Source organism: Astyanax mexicanus, chromosome 13 (assembly GCF_023375975.1).
Source record: "Astyanax mexicanus isolate ESR-SI-001 chromosome 13, AstMex3_surface, whole genome shotgun sequence".
Taxonomy (NCBI): Eukaryota; Metazoa; Chordata; class Actinopteri; order Characiformes; family Acestrorhamphidae; genus Astyanax; species Astyanax mexicanus.
The window spans coordinates 23,209,383-23,223,568 of record NC_064420.1 but is presented as its reverse complement, the minus strand read 5'-3'; the positions used below and the strand labels follow the sequence as shown (position 1 = coordinate 23,223,568).

The 14,186-nt window shown below is 46.0% G+C and overlaps 2 protein-coding genes across 3 annotated transcripts in view; one reads left to right on the top strand and one right to left on the bottom strand.

Moving 5' to 3' along the window:
* LOC103038098 (ribonuclease inhibitor-like) overlaps positions 1-14,186 on the bottom strand; it is a 316,182-nt gene that overhangs the window by 281,628 nt on the left and 20,368 nt on the right. The window lies entirely within an intron of this gene.
* LOC125780659 (uncharacterized) lies at positions 362-13,128 on the top strand. The gene is made up of 2 exons (XM_049463198.1): positions 362-520; positions 10,825-13,128. The coding sequence occupies exon 2, from the start codon at positions 10,829-10,831 to the stop codon at positions 12,611-12,613; it is 1,785 nt and encodes a 594-aa protein (XP_049319155.1). The 5' UTR covers positions 362-520; positions 10,825-10,828; the 3' UTR covers positions 12,614-13,128.

Here is a 14,186-nt window from a genome sequence, read left to right as displayed (position 1 = left end):
GCTTTTTAGGTTTAGTTAAGTTCAATTTTTTTCTTAGAAGTAATTTTAACTTAGAGTTTTAGTTAGAATTTTGTACTCTCTCTTTTGTTTTACTTTCTCTTAGATTCAGCTTAGTGATTCTTAAGTTTTTGAGTCATAGATCTAGCTTGAGCTGCGCTTGCAGCGCATCCGCGCTGACCAACACAAGTCCAGCGATTATCAACAGAATTAGAGAATTAGGTGCTTCCAGCTATTGAAACCACCTTAGCGCTACGGAGCTGCCTATAGTTCACCGCTCATCTTTAGCGTTATACATCGCTCGCCGCACCAGACCCAGACGCGAAGAGAATCCTGAATCAATCAGCTGTCCAGAGCGATCGCTCCCGCTTGCCGTTGGAACCGAAGCCCTGCTTGCACCGTGAAGTCCACCTGAAGAACCCGCTTCGGCCACTTGGATCGAGCTACCCTTCCTGGCGGTCGACACCAACGGTTCCCTTCGCGGCAGAGACGACACCGGTTGCCCGAGGCCGGTCAACGCAAAGTGAGGCGCTGGTTAAATCTCTAATTCTCTGGTGGCGTTCTGTTGGTCTGGTTAGGTTGAGTCTTGCTAAGTTTTCAGTTATAGTTATTCCCGGTTGAGAGATGGTGGGATCTCTGTCAGCTCCATAGTTCTAATGTAATCTAGTTTAACTCAATTAGCTTGGATTTAGAGCGTTTTGCTTCTTTAGTAGTTAGTTCGTTTATAGCAGTATATAATCACTTATAATCTTGTTTAATCTCCTAATATTCTTATAGTGGGTTTAGTTATTCATATTTAGGTTTATCTCCTAGTGGGTTATCATAATTACTTCCCCTTTGGTATATTAAACTGGGTATTGATTTGTTTATTTTTATCTACTTATACATTTCTGTTGTTTGGGTCTAAAGTGTTTTGAGTTATTCATATATGCGATGAGAAGGTTTGGTTGTAAGACTGTTATCATCAGCGTGCTTGAATTTCACTCTCAAATTGTTGTTTGAATTATGCCCATTATCTAATTCTGCATATATCCATGTATTACTTTTATTCTAAATAAACATTACTGATTTAGCCAATTCTTGACTTAAGTGTGTTCCTCCCGTGGTTCAAAGACTTTCTGAAACCGACAAGAACTCACCCTGAGGTTAAATATAAATTTTGTAGCTAGCCGCTACTGGCGCCCTATTAACCTTTAATATTAATATTAAAATTAATATTGATATCAGGTAAATAGTTCGGTATCCCTTGTAACCACTACATATTTGGCGCGGCCGACGCGGGGCCAACGTCACATCTCTGATCTACGGGAGAAAAGCACGGAGTTAAGAAACGTATTGGTGTGTTGTGTTTATTAAATATCTATAACCTTACGTTCCGCGTTAGTAAAACGCCAGCGGGCTGGCGAAAGCTAACCGGGTCACTTCTCTGTCTGTGTGCGCGCACATCTATATACATCTATATATATCCAACTCCTTTATGTGTATGTGTTTTAAAGAGCATTGGTAATCACTTGTGAAACGCCTCATATTACTCGCCAAAGAGCTGATCAGTGTGAGCGCGTGTGTGTATTGTAGACGCCGCTGTGCGTCTGCTTTCATTATCACTGTTATTGGTGCTTTACATTTACCCGGGGTATCTAAACAGGCTCAGCCGACAACTATTATCACGTGAATTATATCAGCGCTATTTGTAAAGGCCTCAGCGAGGTTGCTGTAGCTGCGGATTTCCAGTGCAGTAAACCCGCTTCCCAGTTTAAACGGCCCGTGTGCGCGGATTTCCGCACCCCGGTCGTACTGGGACCCTCTCGTGTGCCCCGCGGCTTTGCAAACCGCGGCGTAACGCTATCCTTTTAGGTGGTAGAGAGGTTTACAGTCGCGAAAACGCGACGGGCGAGGATCACGCCCTCAGCGGAAGCCCCGCTTGACTCAGACTGTGTGAAGTAAATTCCTGCGTGCTGTGTTCCTCTCTGTGTCTCTGTGTTAAGGTCAGCAAGACCGTTGTGTTCCCCACAAAGCTTGAAAGCAACTGAGCTCTCAGGAGCTGAGGTTTGTCCTCCCACTCAAGGGGGCGGGACTCAGTTGTGTCACCGGTAGGCGGAGCCTTCCCCACCAGTGGCCTCTAGTCGCCATCTCGTGGTCAACTGTATCAGCTACATCTTGCCTCAAGGCTGTCTTACCTTTTCGTGCCTCTAGGGGTAAAGCTATATCTACACTGCCCTCTTCTGGTCGTTTGGGTGAATACTCAGGTTAAAGGGGGTTGCAGTTCATTTATACGCTATTTTGGGAAATTCTTGTAGTAAACTGTGTTTACGTGTGGTTGGTGTTGGCTTCATATGAGTTTTGGCATACCTTAATCGAGATACCCTCTTCCCCTGCTTTCTTTGCTTGGTTACTGTTATATTTTAAATGTTGTATCGTCCTAGTTATTATTAATACTAGTAAGTGCCATTTCCATTCTTAATTACTAGTAAGTATATATTCAAATTAGAATTCACTTCAAATAGATACAGTTAGATAACTCAATTGTAATAATTCAATATTTTGTTCTATGTAGCCACCCTACTTCAAACATAGTGTCAACCCTCAAAGCTAACTTGCTTGTCAGCTGTTCTACTCACATTGCTTACATTAAATATAATCATTTGAGATAACCATAATATCCAGTATTTTAAACATTCAGGTTATAATCATTTGTTGCTATAAATACCTGTTACTTAGGTAATCCATATTAGCCATTCATTATTTTGTTTTGTCAAGCATTTTATCCACTTCTTCTTGTTATTCTAAATACAGGCATATAATCCTTATCCTATTTGGCCATAAAAAAAAAAATAAAAATAAATAAATAAATAAATAAATTAATTAAATAAAAAAAAAAAAAAAAAAAATAAAAAAAATAAAAAAAATAAAAAATAAAAAAAAAAATCTGCTCGCTAATACTGAAGGTAGCTTAGACTCTGTCTGAGTCACTTTGTTGAATTTCTAAATAAATCAAAGCCTCATAGACATACATACATCCGCTCTATGCTGGTTTTTGACAGGAGTTGACTGTGGTGTTTGGTGACAGCAGTGCTATCTTTAATTCATCCACAGTCATTCAAACCTTGTCAGTTACCATCTAGTTAATAAATTAATTAATTACTAATAGGTATTTGACAATTTTCATGCAAACTATTAAAACTTATACCTATCCAAGGTCACCCAAATAAAATTAAAATAATAACTATCCATTGGAAAAAAAAAAAAAAAAAAAAAAAAAAAAAAAACTACACTTTTGGGCTTATTAGATTCACTAGGGACTACGCATCAAGGTTTGTTACCCTAGCATCAATCTCTCCAATCTCAGCAGCAGTGCTAAGTCACCCATCCGGGACTGGCTTCCAATACAGCTCGCATCGCTTGACCCTCGTCAAGTCAAAATGAGTTCTCCAAGAGAGGCAGGGTCCCCGCTCCTCAGCGAGGCTGAGTCGGTGGACCAAGTAGAAGCCACTCTTCTTGATTTAGTAAGCTGCCGCATTCCAGACTATGCTGAAGGCGTGCAACAGGCAGATGATGCCCACCTTCAGAGTTTGATGACTAGCTGTGTGGACGACCACCTAACTAAATCCCTTAAAATAAAAGAACAAATAGACACCGTATACAAAATGTCCCTCATACTCTGGAGACAACTCCAACTCTCACAAGAGAGAGAGCAACATGCTACTAACCACTGTACAGCTCTCCAGCAAACTAACCAAAAACTCAGGGACGAATTGGCGCAATGGCATAATACTGGTTCAGAGATAAAATCCCAACAAGAAGCCCTTGAACATAAAGTAAAGTCACTGCAGGAAGAGGCCGCAACAGCCACAAAGCTTGCCATCCAGTCACGAGGTAAGCTGGAGGAAGCCCAGGAGCAGCAGACCGAACTCGAGGCTGAACTAACACAGGCTATGAGTGCTTTAAGATTAGCTCGTATAGAAAAAAGGGATGCAGAAACGCAGTTGGCAGAGTTCAAATTAGAACGGGATGAGACATATTCCCGGGGGTCAAAGGTAAGCCCAACAAAGGGTAGACCAGCGACCCCACATCTCTTTAAGACGGAGGTACATACTCCTACGCCCGTAACTTCCATGGGTTACCAGGGAGAAGCTGAAGCTCCTCGATCACCCATCAGAGTCAAACCGGAACCGGCTGGCCCCAAAAAGGTGAACCGGACCCTGTTTGGCTGGGACGAATCTGAACACACCCGACGACCCCAAACAAATGCAGATATGGCCAGGCCCATAACACCCTCAGATAGAGATTTGGATAAAGTTGCCCGCAATATCAGCCGGTTTGAACCTAAGCCTGGCTGCCCTAATGATATCCACCTTTATCTAAATGACATTGATTACTATCTACGGCGCTTCCCTCTGGCCACCATAGACGACAGAATCTATCTCATTAAAATAACATCCAGCCGCGACGTTAGCAGTTTCATTGAACGCCAACCACCACACGTAAGGGGGAACTATAGGGCTCTCTGCCAAGCATTGGAGGCAGAATTCTCTAGCTTCTCAACCCAGTTAGGCCTCTCCGCTGCATTCACGGTGAGGCAGAACAGGCAGGAGGGTCCCGAACAGTACTACTATCGCCTCAGGCGCGCTTACTTTGGCTTCAAGAATGAACCAGAGATGGAGGAGGACGAAAATTTCAAGGTCCTGTTTGTCCAGAACCTCCATCCTTCAACCAGCCACCATTTAGGTGTCTCGGCTTGTCCCCGCACCCTGACTAGTCGGCAGCTAAGAGATCTAGCTCTTAGAGGCTTTGCAAAAGTTCAGCAAAGTTTGGGTAAAAAAACCGATTCCGAGGTCCTTGCAGTAGCCAGTAACCCTTGTATGGAACTAGAGGGGAAGCACAGCTTCCAGGGAACAGATAAGACTCACGGGTCCAGACCCTATAGACAAGAACCAGCCCAAAGTCAGCAGGTCGATCCACAGCGACGCCGCTCACCTACTTATAAGGTGAATCGCGGCCAGGGCAGACCCCATCGAGGTCGAACCTCCCACCATCAACGTGGTGGCAGGCCACACCATCATGGGAATAACAGGCACTCTGGACCAAACCAGACTGCAAAAAGCCCTAAATCATCACTTGACAAAACCCTTAACGGCCTGGAGGCAGGGGATCTTGAGTTAATCCTGCAATGGGTTAACCAAATGCGCAAGGAGAAAAGGGGTAACCTCAACCAAGGGCGCAACATCCAGGAGCAGTCGAGTACTGCTCCCCATGAAAAAGACCCCAAACGAGCTACTTGGGAGCATGCCCAAGACACTGCACCTAGTGCAGTCCTAGTTGTGGAACTAGACACTGACCACTCTCTCAAGGAAGAAGACCCATTTCTAATTCGGGGGGAGCTTCCTTTCCGACAGTTCTTGGGCCATCTGAGCGAAAGGGGGGTGGCCAGAAAATTCTATCTTGCTACTACTTTGGAGGATGAATTTGTGCAAGATGCTCTTCTTGACACGGCATCAGACATCACACTGATGTCCATGTCCCTTTTTAACCGAGTGCGGGCATCCGCTCGGCGACGGAATAGGGAGATACAGCTGAGTAACTGTTCTCTCAATATCCAGCCCTACTCACACACGGGCATCACCATACATTCGATGGCCCTAATTCAACTTACGATTGGGCCCGTGACTGTTGTTCATCCAATTCATGTGTCTCCCTTGGAGTCCATCCCATTCCTCGCAGGGAAAGATCTTCTTAATCGGTTCGAGCCCCTTATCGACTTTCAAGGTCTTAAGATCTGGGCGCAGGTTCGGCAACCCCTTCCTGTTCTTCCCTCTCGTGAGGAGGAGATCCAGTGCTACCGTCTTTGTGGACATTTCCAACCATGCAAGGGACTGATCGACCCCGTGGTTCCTATGGAGATTGAGGAAGAGCCTACGGCCGTTTCACAGTTTACAAATCCTTCTTGGCCTCCAAGCTCAGTCTTGGAACAACGTGACACCTTCTTGTGTACCATGGTCCCATCTGAAAATCCTGGGGAATATTGTCCCAGAGTGGAGAAGGGGGTCACATTGGACGACTTCCAGGTGGATGACGTGGTCATCGCCCTGTGGTCGGACAAATCCGCAGTCAGCCAAGACTTAGTAAACTCATTATCGGCAACCCATGCTAGCTTTCATTTCATTCAATCCCAGGGAGCTTTTCCGCTTGGGCCCGTTCCTCAACCCACCTTGCTGGCAGTCGGCACTTGTTCTTTGACCGTCCGGTGGAACAAGAAAGAGTTCACCCAGCTTTTTCTTGTGGTCCCAGACTTACCTCATTCCATCTATGTGGGCGGTGACGTGTTGGTCAGGTTGGATGTTCAGGTAGACACCATCAATAACATCCTTTGGTCCCTCACAGACACTCAGGCAGATGGCTCTTACCCTGAACCAGAGTATCTGCACTCGGGTCAGACCATACCTGAAGTTTGTCAGGTGGCAAACAACCAAGCCATCACCCTACCGGCAAATACCAAAAATATCGGCCTCTACCTGACCATCCTACCTGGACAACAACTATGTCACCCCCATGCACTGTTCCAACCCTCACATCGATTCTTTGATCTTGGTCTGACCGTGGAAGCCACACCTCTTGTGGAGTTACGTGCTAGGTCAGTGTACTTGTTCGTTCAAAATTGTACAACTCAGGACATAGTGATTCCCCAACTCACAGAACTGGGTTGGCTGGTTAGCACCAAATTTCATGACTTTGAACTGCGGCTTCCAGTCATCGGTCCGATTCCTCAGCAGCTGCTCCCAAAGCAAGAGTCCAAGACATTATACACCCGACCGTCTGGGGCAATTGCTATTTTTCCTGTCTTGGAGACCAATGAAGATGCGTTGTACCGCATTGATCTGACCCACAGGGACCAGATGGTCTTGGATACAGTCACTGTCCTTAGTCTCGATTCTGTCCCATCACCTGACACTAACACAGTCCTGGTGAAGCAGAAGGAGGAGGCCGACAGTTTTCCTTCAACTCAAACAGAGTTTGAGAAGCAACTACAGCAAATGCTGTTAGATGCGGATGCCTTGCAATCAGACGAAGAGCGTGTAAAGCTCAGAACAGTGCTGACTAAGTATCGTGCGTCTTTCTCTCAAGATTCTATGGATTGTGGATTGACCCACATCCATATGATTCGTATTCCGACGCATCCCGACGCTGCTCCTGCTTACGTTCGCCAATACAAGATTCCACTTGCATCATACGGGCCGGTGCAAGAGATCATAGATGATCTCTTAGACAAAGGAATAATCCGACCATGCAACAGCACCTACTCTGCGCCACTTTGGCCGGTGTTGAAGCCCAATGGCAAATGGCGTCTGACTATTGACTATCGCCGCCTAAATGACCAGGTCCCTCTTTCTAGATGGCCCATGACCCAATTGGAGCAAGAACTCCCTAGGGTCAGAGATGCCAAATATTTTTCAACCTTAGATGTGGCATCGGGGTTCTGGACCATTCCGGTCCATGTGGAAGACCAACACAAACTGGCATTCACATTCGCCGGCCGTCAATTTACATTCACCCGCTGCCCATTCGGATATTCCAATTCACCAGCTGAATTCAACATCTTTCTCAACAAAGCTTGTCCTGATGCAAGAGAACGAGGAACCTTGATTTATGTTGACGATGTTCTTATCCGGAACAATTCTCTCGATGCTCACTTGGAAGAGATTGATCATGTGCTAGATCAGCTCACAAAAGCAGGTGCGAAAATATCCCTAGCCAAATGTCAGTGGTGCAAAACTAAGGTCAAATATGTGGGCCTTTTGGTTGGTCCAGATGGTGTTCTCCCGCAACCATGTCGTGCCCAAGGCATCGTGGATATCGCGGAACCAAAAACCATCCACGCCCTTCGCAGCTTCTTGGGGGTATGCAACTACTCCCGCCAGTTCATTGAAAACTTTGCGGAACTGGCCAAGCCACTGTACCAGCTGTTAAAGCAGGATGTACCTTTCATTTGGGGTGAGGCCCAGGCACAAGCCATGCAAACCCTCAAAGACAAACTGGCATCGGCACCCTGTTTAACCTATCCGGACCACAGCAGAGAATTCTACCTTCAAGTTGGGTTTTCAGAGCACTGTGTGAGTGCTGGTCTATACCAGGTACACGATCGAGACAAGAGAGTGGTGGCTTATGCAAGCAAAGCTTTGATGGCTCCGGAACTCAAATACTCTGACTGTGAGAAAGCACTTCTGGCCACGGTCTGGGCAGTGAAACACTTCTCCAACTACCTTGGGGGACAAAAGATCATTGTAGAAACGAACCACCAGCCAGTGGTCTTTCTCAACAGCCAGCGCATTCGAGAAGGTGTGGTCACCAACGCACGAGTCGCCTCCTGGCTAATGGCACTACAAAGTTTTGAGGTTGAGGTGCGCTATGCGCAAAACTCGAGATTACCTCTAGGCACTGATCTGGCGGCATGTCAGCGATGTGAAACTGACATACCGGCCACATCAACGCCCATTCCCAATCTCGCCTCCCAAAAACCCACAAACCATCGTTACTTTGACCCCAAGGAGTGTGAAAACATTCCCACGGTCTACGTAGATGGATGCTCTTTCCGACATGACCAAGAAGGCCTCAAAGCCGGTGCAGGAATCGTCTGGCTTGATGACAACCCTTGCGAACCACAACAGTTCAAACTAGGATCACAAACTTCTCAGTATGCCGAAATCGCTGCCATACTCATCACAATTCAACTTGCTATCGACCAGGGGGTAAAAACCCTGTTAATCTGTACAGATTCCAACTACGCACGTCTAAGTTTCACATGTCACTTGCCAATCTGGAAAACCAAAGGTTTTCTCACATCTGGCAGGAAAGCAGTCAAACACACAGAGCTGTTCACAGCCGCGGACTACCTGGTAGTTCGACACGACATGCTTGTCTACTGGAAAAAGGTGAGGGGACACTCACGTGTCCCAGGAACAGACAAGACATACAATGACCAAGCTGATTCACTGGCCAAAAGAGGTGCCTTGGAAGGAGTTTCATGGGTCTTTGACCCGTTGAAATACCCAACCCAACCCAACCCCACTGTTTTAGCCGTGACTAGAGCACAAGCTAAACAAACCTCAACAACAGAAATCCCACCCTGCGCTGCGGTCTCCATTGATCCAGAAATCACAGATGCTGATTTGATCACGCTACAAGACGCAGACCCCGACATCAAATCTATTAAGGCTTTCTTGCTTGATCCCACCAACAATCCCATAACCAGCCAAATGCTGGAGGCATCAATTCCGCTTAAACAACTCTTGGACAACCGTGCATTCTTGAAGGTGGTCAAGGGCTTGCTTGTTCATGTCACTGAGACCCACACTTCTCCTGCGTTCGTGGTGCCTCCGTGCCACAGGGGGGTAATGTTGGGGCACGCCCATGACTCTCCATCAGCAGGTCACAAAGGGATCAAGGAAACTTATAGGACACTCAAACAGGTGGCCTTTTGGCCACGAATGCGGGAGCATGTAGCTAGTTACATTAAAGGATGCTTGGTGTGCTGCCAGTTCCAGCCGGCGAATCCTCTGCACAGGGCTCCCTTACAGAGAAAGGGGTTAACCTTCCCGTGGTCGGATCTGCAAATGGATTGGGTGGGCCCGCTCACAAAGTCTGCTCGAGGGAACAAATATTTCCTCACAGTCACATGTGCATTCACCAAGTGGGTGGAGTGTCTTCCAGCCGCCAATGACACCGCTATAACCACAGCGTGCCTCCTGGTTAATCATATCTTCACCCGGTTTGGTCTTCCTTGTAGGGTTGACTCAGATCGAGGTACTCATTTCACGGCAGAAGTCATGCAACAAATGTGGCACGTCCTCGGTGTAAAAGCCAAGTTGCACGTGAGCTACCACCCCCAGTCCTCTGGTCAGGTCGAACGGGCTAACCGCACAGTGGTCAGCATCCTCAAGAAATTTGTGGCCACGCATCACCGCGACTGGGATGTGAAATTGCCGTTGGTACTCATGGCCATTAGGGCAACTCCTCACGATTCCACCGGCGTCTCTCCATTCGAGGTGATGACAGGCAGACAGATGACACTTCCGCTACATCTGTTATATCAGCCAGGTGGAACAGATACCTCAGTTGCCTACACAACACAGCAGTACATAGACGATTTGCAGAAACACCTAAAATCCACTTTTGCTTTTGCCCAACAGCACATGGCACGAAGTGCCCAGGGTCGGAAGGCCTACTATGATCAGAAGGCGTCCTATGACGAGCTTCAGGTGGGAGATAAGGTGTGGTACTACATTTTCGCTCAACCTGTCGAGAAACCCCAATCGAATACGGGTAGGCTGGCTCGCAAACTCATGCCTCGCTGGACTGGACCCCACACAATCACGGACAAATTGTCCCCGGTGGTGTACCAGATCCAGATCAGCCAAGGTTCTAAGGAGCCAACCCGCAAGTGGGTACACCGCAACCAAATTAAGCCACACCAAAGCCCTATGGGACAAGTCGGGGCCGCCAATGCCTTGATTAGAGTCTAATCAGGTGGACAAAACCCCTGCTAGACCCCTAGGTGTTTAGCAACTCCTAGCTGTACAACTGGCAACTAAACTAATAACTTCATTTTTAAAATTTAGGAATACATTGATCTTTGATCCATATACAGTAGTCTGTTGTTTGCAATTTCAACCCAAGTACCATTACACATCTGCCGATCGAGCCAGCCAACAGAACCATCATTTTGTGCCTGGGAATAGGATATCACTGATTGTTAGCCACTTATCTGTTAGATTCTACTTCATTGGTGGTTCACACTAGTACACCCAGGTTAATCATGTATATTTGTCTCGTTAGGAAGATGAGGACTCTCCTGCTCCTGACGCTCGTGCTGGGGACGATCGTCGCGGCCCCTGATGTGATCTCCCCCGGACCTACCTCAGGAGTAGTTCTTAGGGATAATTCGGGACTACTAATCACAAACTGCCGGTTACATACCCAAAGGGTGTTTGTACGACTGAACCCGGAGGAAGTATGTAAAAAGAACTTCCCTGATTGGTCCCGCCAAGTGGGGTGGGCTGGGCATTGGTGGGTACGAGAGGCAGTAAGCCATGCCGAACGAGACACCACCCACATGCTACAACAGCTGCAAAAATTTGCGGTCACACAGTCTGAACTGAATGGGGCTCAAAAGAGATCCAAACGGTTTCTTGCAGGTTTATTAACTGCTGCCGCCGCTGTAGGCTCACTCCTTGGCGTCGGCACATCCGCTGTTAATGCCGTGGGCCTAGCCACGGTCCGCCGTAATGTAGGGGAACTACAGGCAGAACTACCACACATCAAGGACCAAATAGACACCCAACAGAGACAGCTACAAGCAATTGGACAAACTTTACAGGGTACCATTGTGGTCCTCAATACCCACACGGTAGCTTTAAACAAAACTCTGCAAACGATCACCTCCCTGACCCGGGCAATCCAGACAGATATGGCTCACATCCAAGTGATTAACATGCTTTTGAATGACATGCTACAGGAAGTGGGATCCTCAGTAGACAGTCTAGCTATGGGCAAGATACCAGCTTATCTGGTGCCTTTAACCCTGGTACAGGAAATCCTCAGTCGGGCTACCCGAGAGGAAGTTACTGATCTCCAAGCACATTTAGCCTATACACTCGGAAGTGCAGTACCTCTTTATGTCAATCCAGAAAATAGAGAAGTAGCTTTTCTGGTCAACTTACCTATAATAGCTGCGGAAAACATTTATCGCTTAAAAGAAGTGGTAAATGTTGGGTTTTGGCAAAAAGAAGCACACATCAAAATTCAGACTCCGACCTTGGTAGCTTACCAAGACATCAATCCTGGACTTTATCTGGCCCCAAATTTGCGCATGTGTACCCGGTCCAAGGATATACACTATCTCTGTCCCAGTAAACCGTTCACTCGAGAGGGTGCCGGCAATCTTTGTGGCCTTAAGCCCATGCTCACTAAGGACCAGTGTCCTGCCACTGTCACTCATAGGTACCAACAGGTCGAGACTCAGGTTGAAATCGTAGGGAGCCGGTGGTTGGTAAATACTGCGGCACGGGAAGCGGTGTTGTCCTATGACCAGCATGATATCGATGAACGTATTCCCCTTCCGGAACAAACATTTTGGGTAGACGTACCACCTGGGGCTACTCTGCATGTTGGGGAATGGTCCCTGTACCACTTAGTACCTGATCAATATGAGAGTGAAATTGAGGTGTCTGATTTCTTTACTACCCACTCCTTAGAACTCAGCCCTGACACCCTTGGTCGGATACAGTATGAGGGTCCCCAGTCTATCGATTTGACCCCCATCAATAATGTCTTAAAAGAGATCGAGGCACGTCCCACATGGACAGTCCAACCTGTAAGATACTCCTGGTCATTGCCCGATACCTTGTTAGCTGTGCTGGTATGTCTGGGGTATGTAGCAACCTTTGGTATAACGTGTTTTTATCGTAGGAAGACCGTGAAGCTACAGAGACAAATGGATTCATGGTCGGGTAAGGTGGTTAGATTTGTGAGACGTAGAAGGGGGGGTCAAGAAGTGTCAGTGGAAACTCAGGAGGACGCAACTGATGAACCTATGCAGGTAGCTGCAGTAAGGGAAGTGGTTTAGCTCTGGTTTGGATAACGCTAATGCAGCCTGTTGTGTACTGACCAGCAAATGCCACCAGTAAGAGTTGAGATACCCAGTAACCTTTTTGTCCACAGCTATCTACGTCATCTCATCGACTGATAACCTGGATCTCTGCTGATTATCACCCGATGGGGGGGATATGTAGCAGATAGCCTGATGTCTCATTGTGAAATCACACTCTTAGATCCACTTAAGAAATTCCACTGGAGAGCAGAGGGTGATTCCCCCCAACCTTGAATGATAACACTTTAACGACTTTTACGACCATTTGCTGAAAACATCTGTCTCGCTAAAAGCATCTGAACAAAGACCCATAAACTTTGGGGATTAACATGTCACCTGCTGATCCGCTATCTTCGGAGCACACCTCTTAAACAGTCACATCTAATTTACACACTCACGCACACAGCATGACCCTTTTACTGGCCCAGGACCCGTGGACCATTTAACAAGACAATACTGCCACCCGCAGGAGAAGAAAGGAACTTTTCTTGGAGCACGAGGCTATGATCGAAAAATTACATATGTATATGTTTTTACAATAACTTAAATAACTGTTGGTTAATTCTAATATTGTGAGAAGCAGGGTATCAAGCAATGTGATGAAACACTTTCTAATCAAGAGAACAATTTTGAGGTTTACCTTCATTTTCTTCTACAGGTTCCAGGCTGAAGAATTATGTCTTGTTTGTCATTGGTTGAACTATTGCAACTAGTCAGCGTAATTTTAACCTTTGCTTTGGTTATATAGATACATTCTCCTGTTTAGTAAAGAACAAAGTATGAAAGTATAAAGGTATAGTGAATTTCTGATTTAAAGAGGTCTGAAATTATGTTAACCAGAGCAATGAGACCCGCATTCCTTAGTGGGGGAGAGGTGTGAATTACGACGGCCAGAGTTCTTATCTCTTCAAATACACAAGAGAGTCTGCCTTTTCAAAAAGGAAATTTAAGGCTGAAAAATGTTAAAACATTAAAAACAAAATGTGTTCTTAAGACGTGAATGAACATTAACTACAAAAAGAATACGGATGGCAACAAACTAGCAGTCTGGTTAAAATAATTACTTAAAAGCTATCAGGGCATGTTTCCACAATACTTTAATCAGGTTAATAACCAAATCTTGAATTAATAAGTTTAAAGTTCATAACGAGTTTCTTTCTTTCCTTTCTAAGAGTCCGATGCGTGGAAGTTAGTGTATTCCCTGGTCATGTGTTATATTTCTTTCCATTCTTACACCTCAAAATCAACTATGATTATCTAATTGTCTGGTTAGGATTTCAGTTCTGAGATGTTTATTCATATCACTAAAATGCTATGCAACAGTGGGTGAATGTGGGGAAATTGGGGGTTTTCTATGTCAAAGTATATTTTAAATAAGCAATTGTTTAATCTGATCATTTAAGAATGTTAAGGTTTAAGTTAATAAAAGAAAAAAAGGGGGAGTCGTCCAGGCAAGACTCCACCTACCTGGAGCTGATTGGGTTTTTAGAGATTATACTTGCAGTTAGGAAACCTATCACAAGTTAGGGCCAATACGTCACGAAGGGAA

Bases quoted from the DNA above. Each gene is read 5' to 3' on its own strand.
- LOC125780659 (XM_049463198.1), top strand. From the start codon at position 10,829: ATGAGGACTCTCCTGCTCCTGACGCTCGTGCTGGGGACGATCGTCGCG.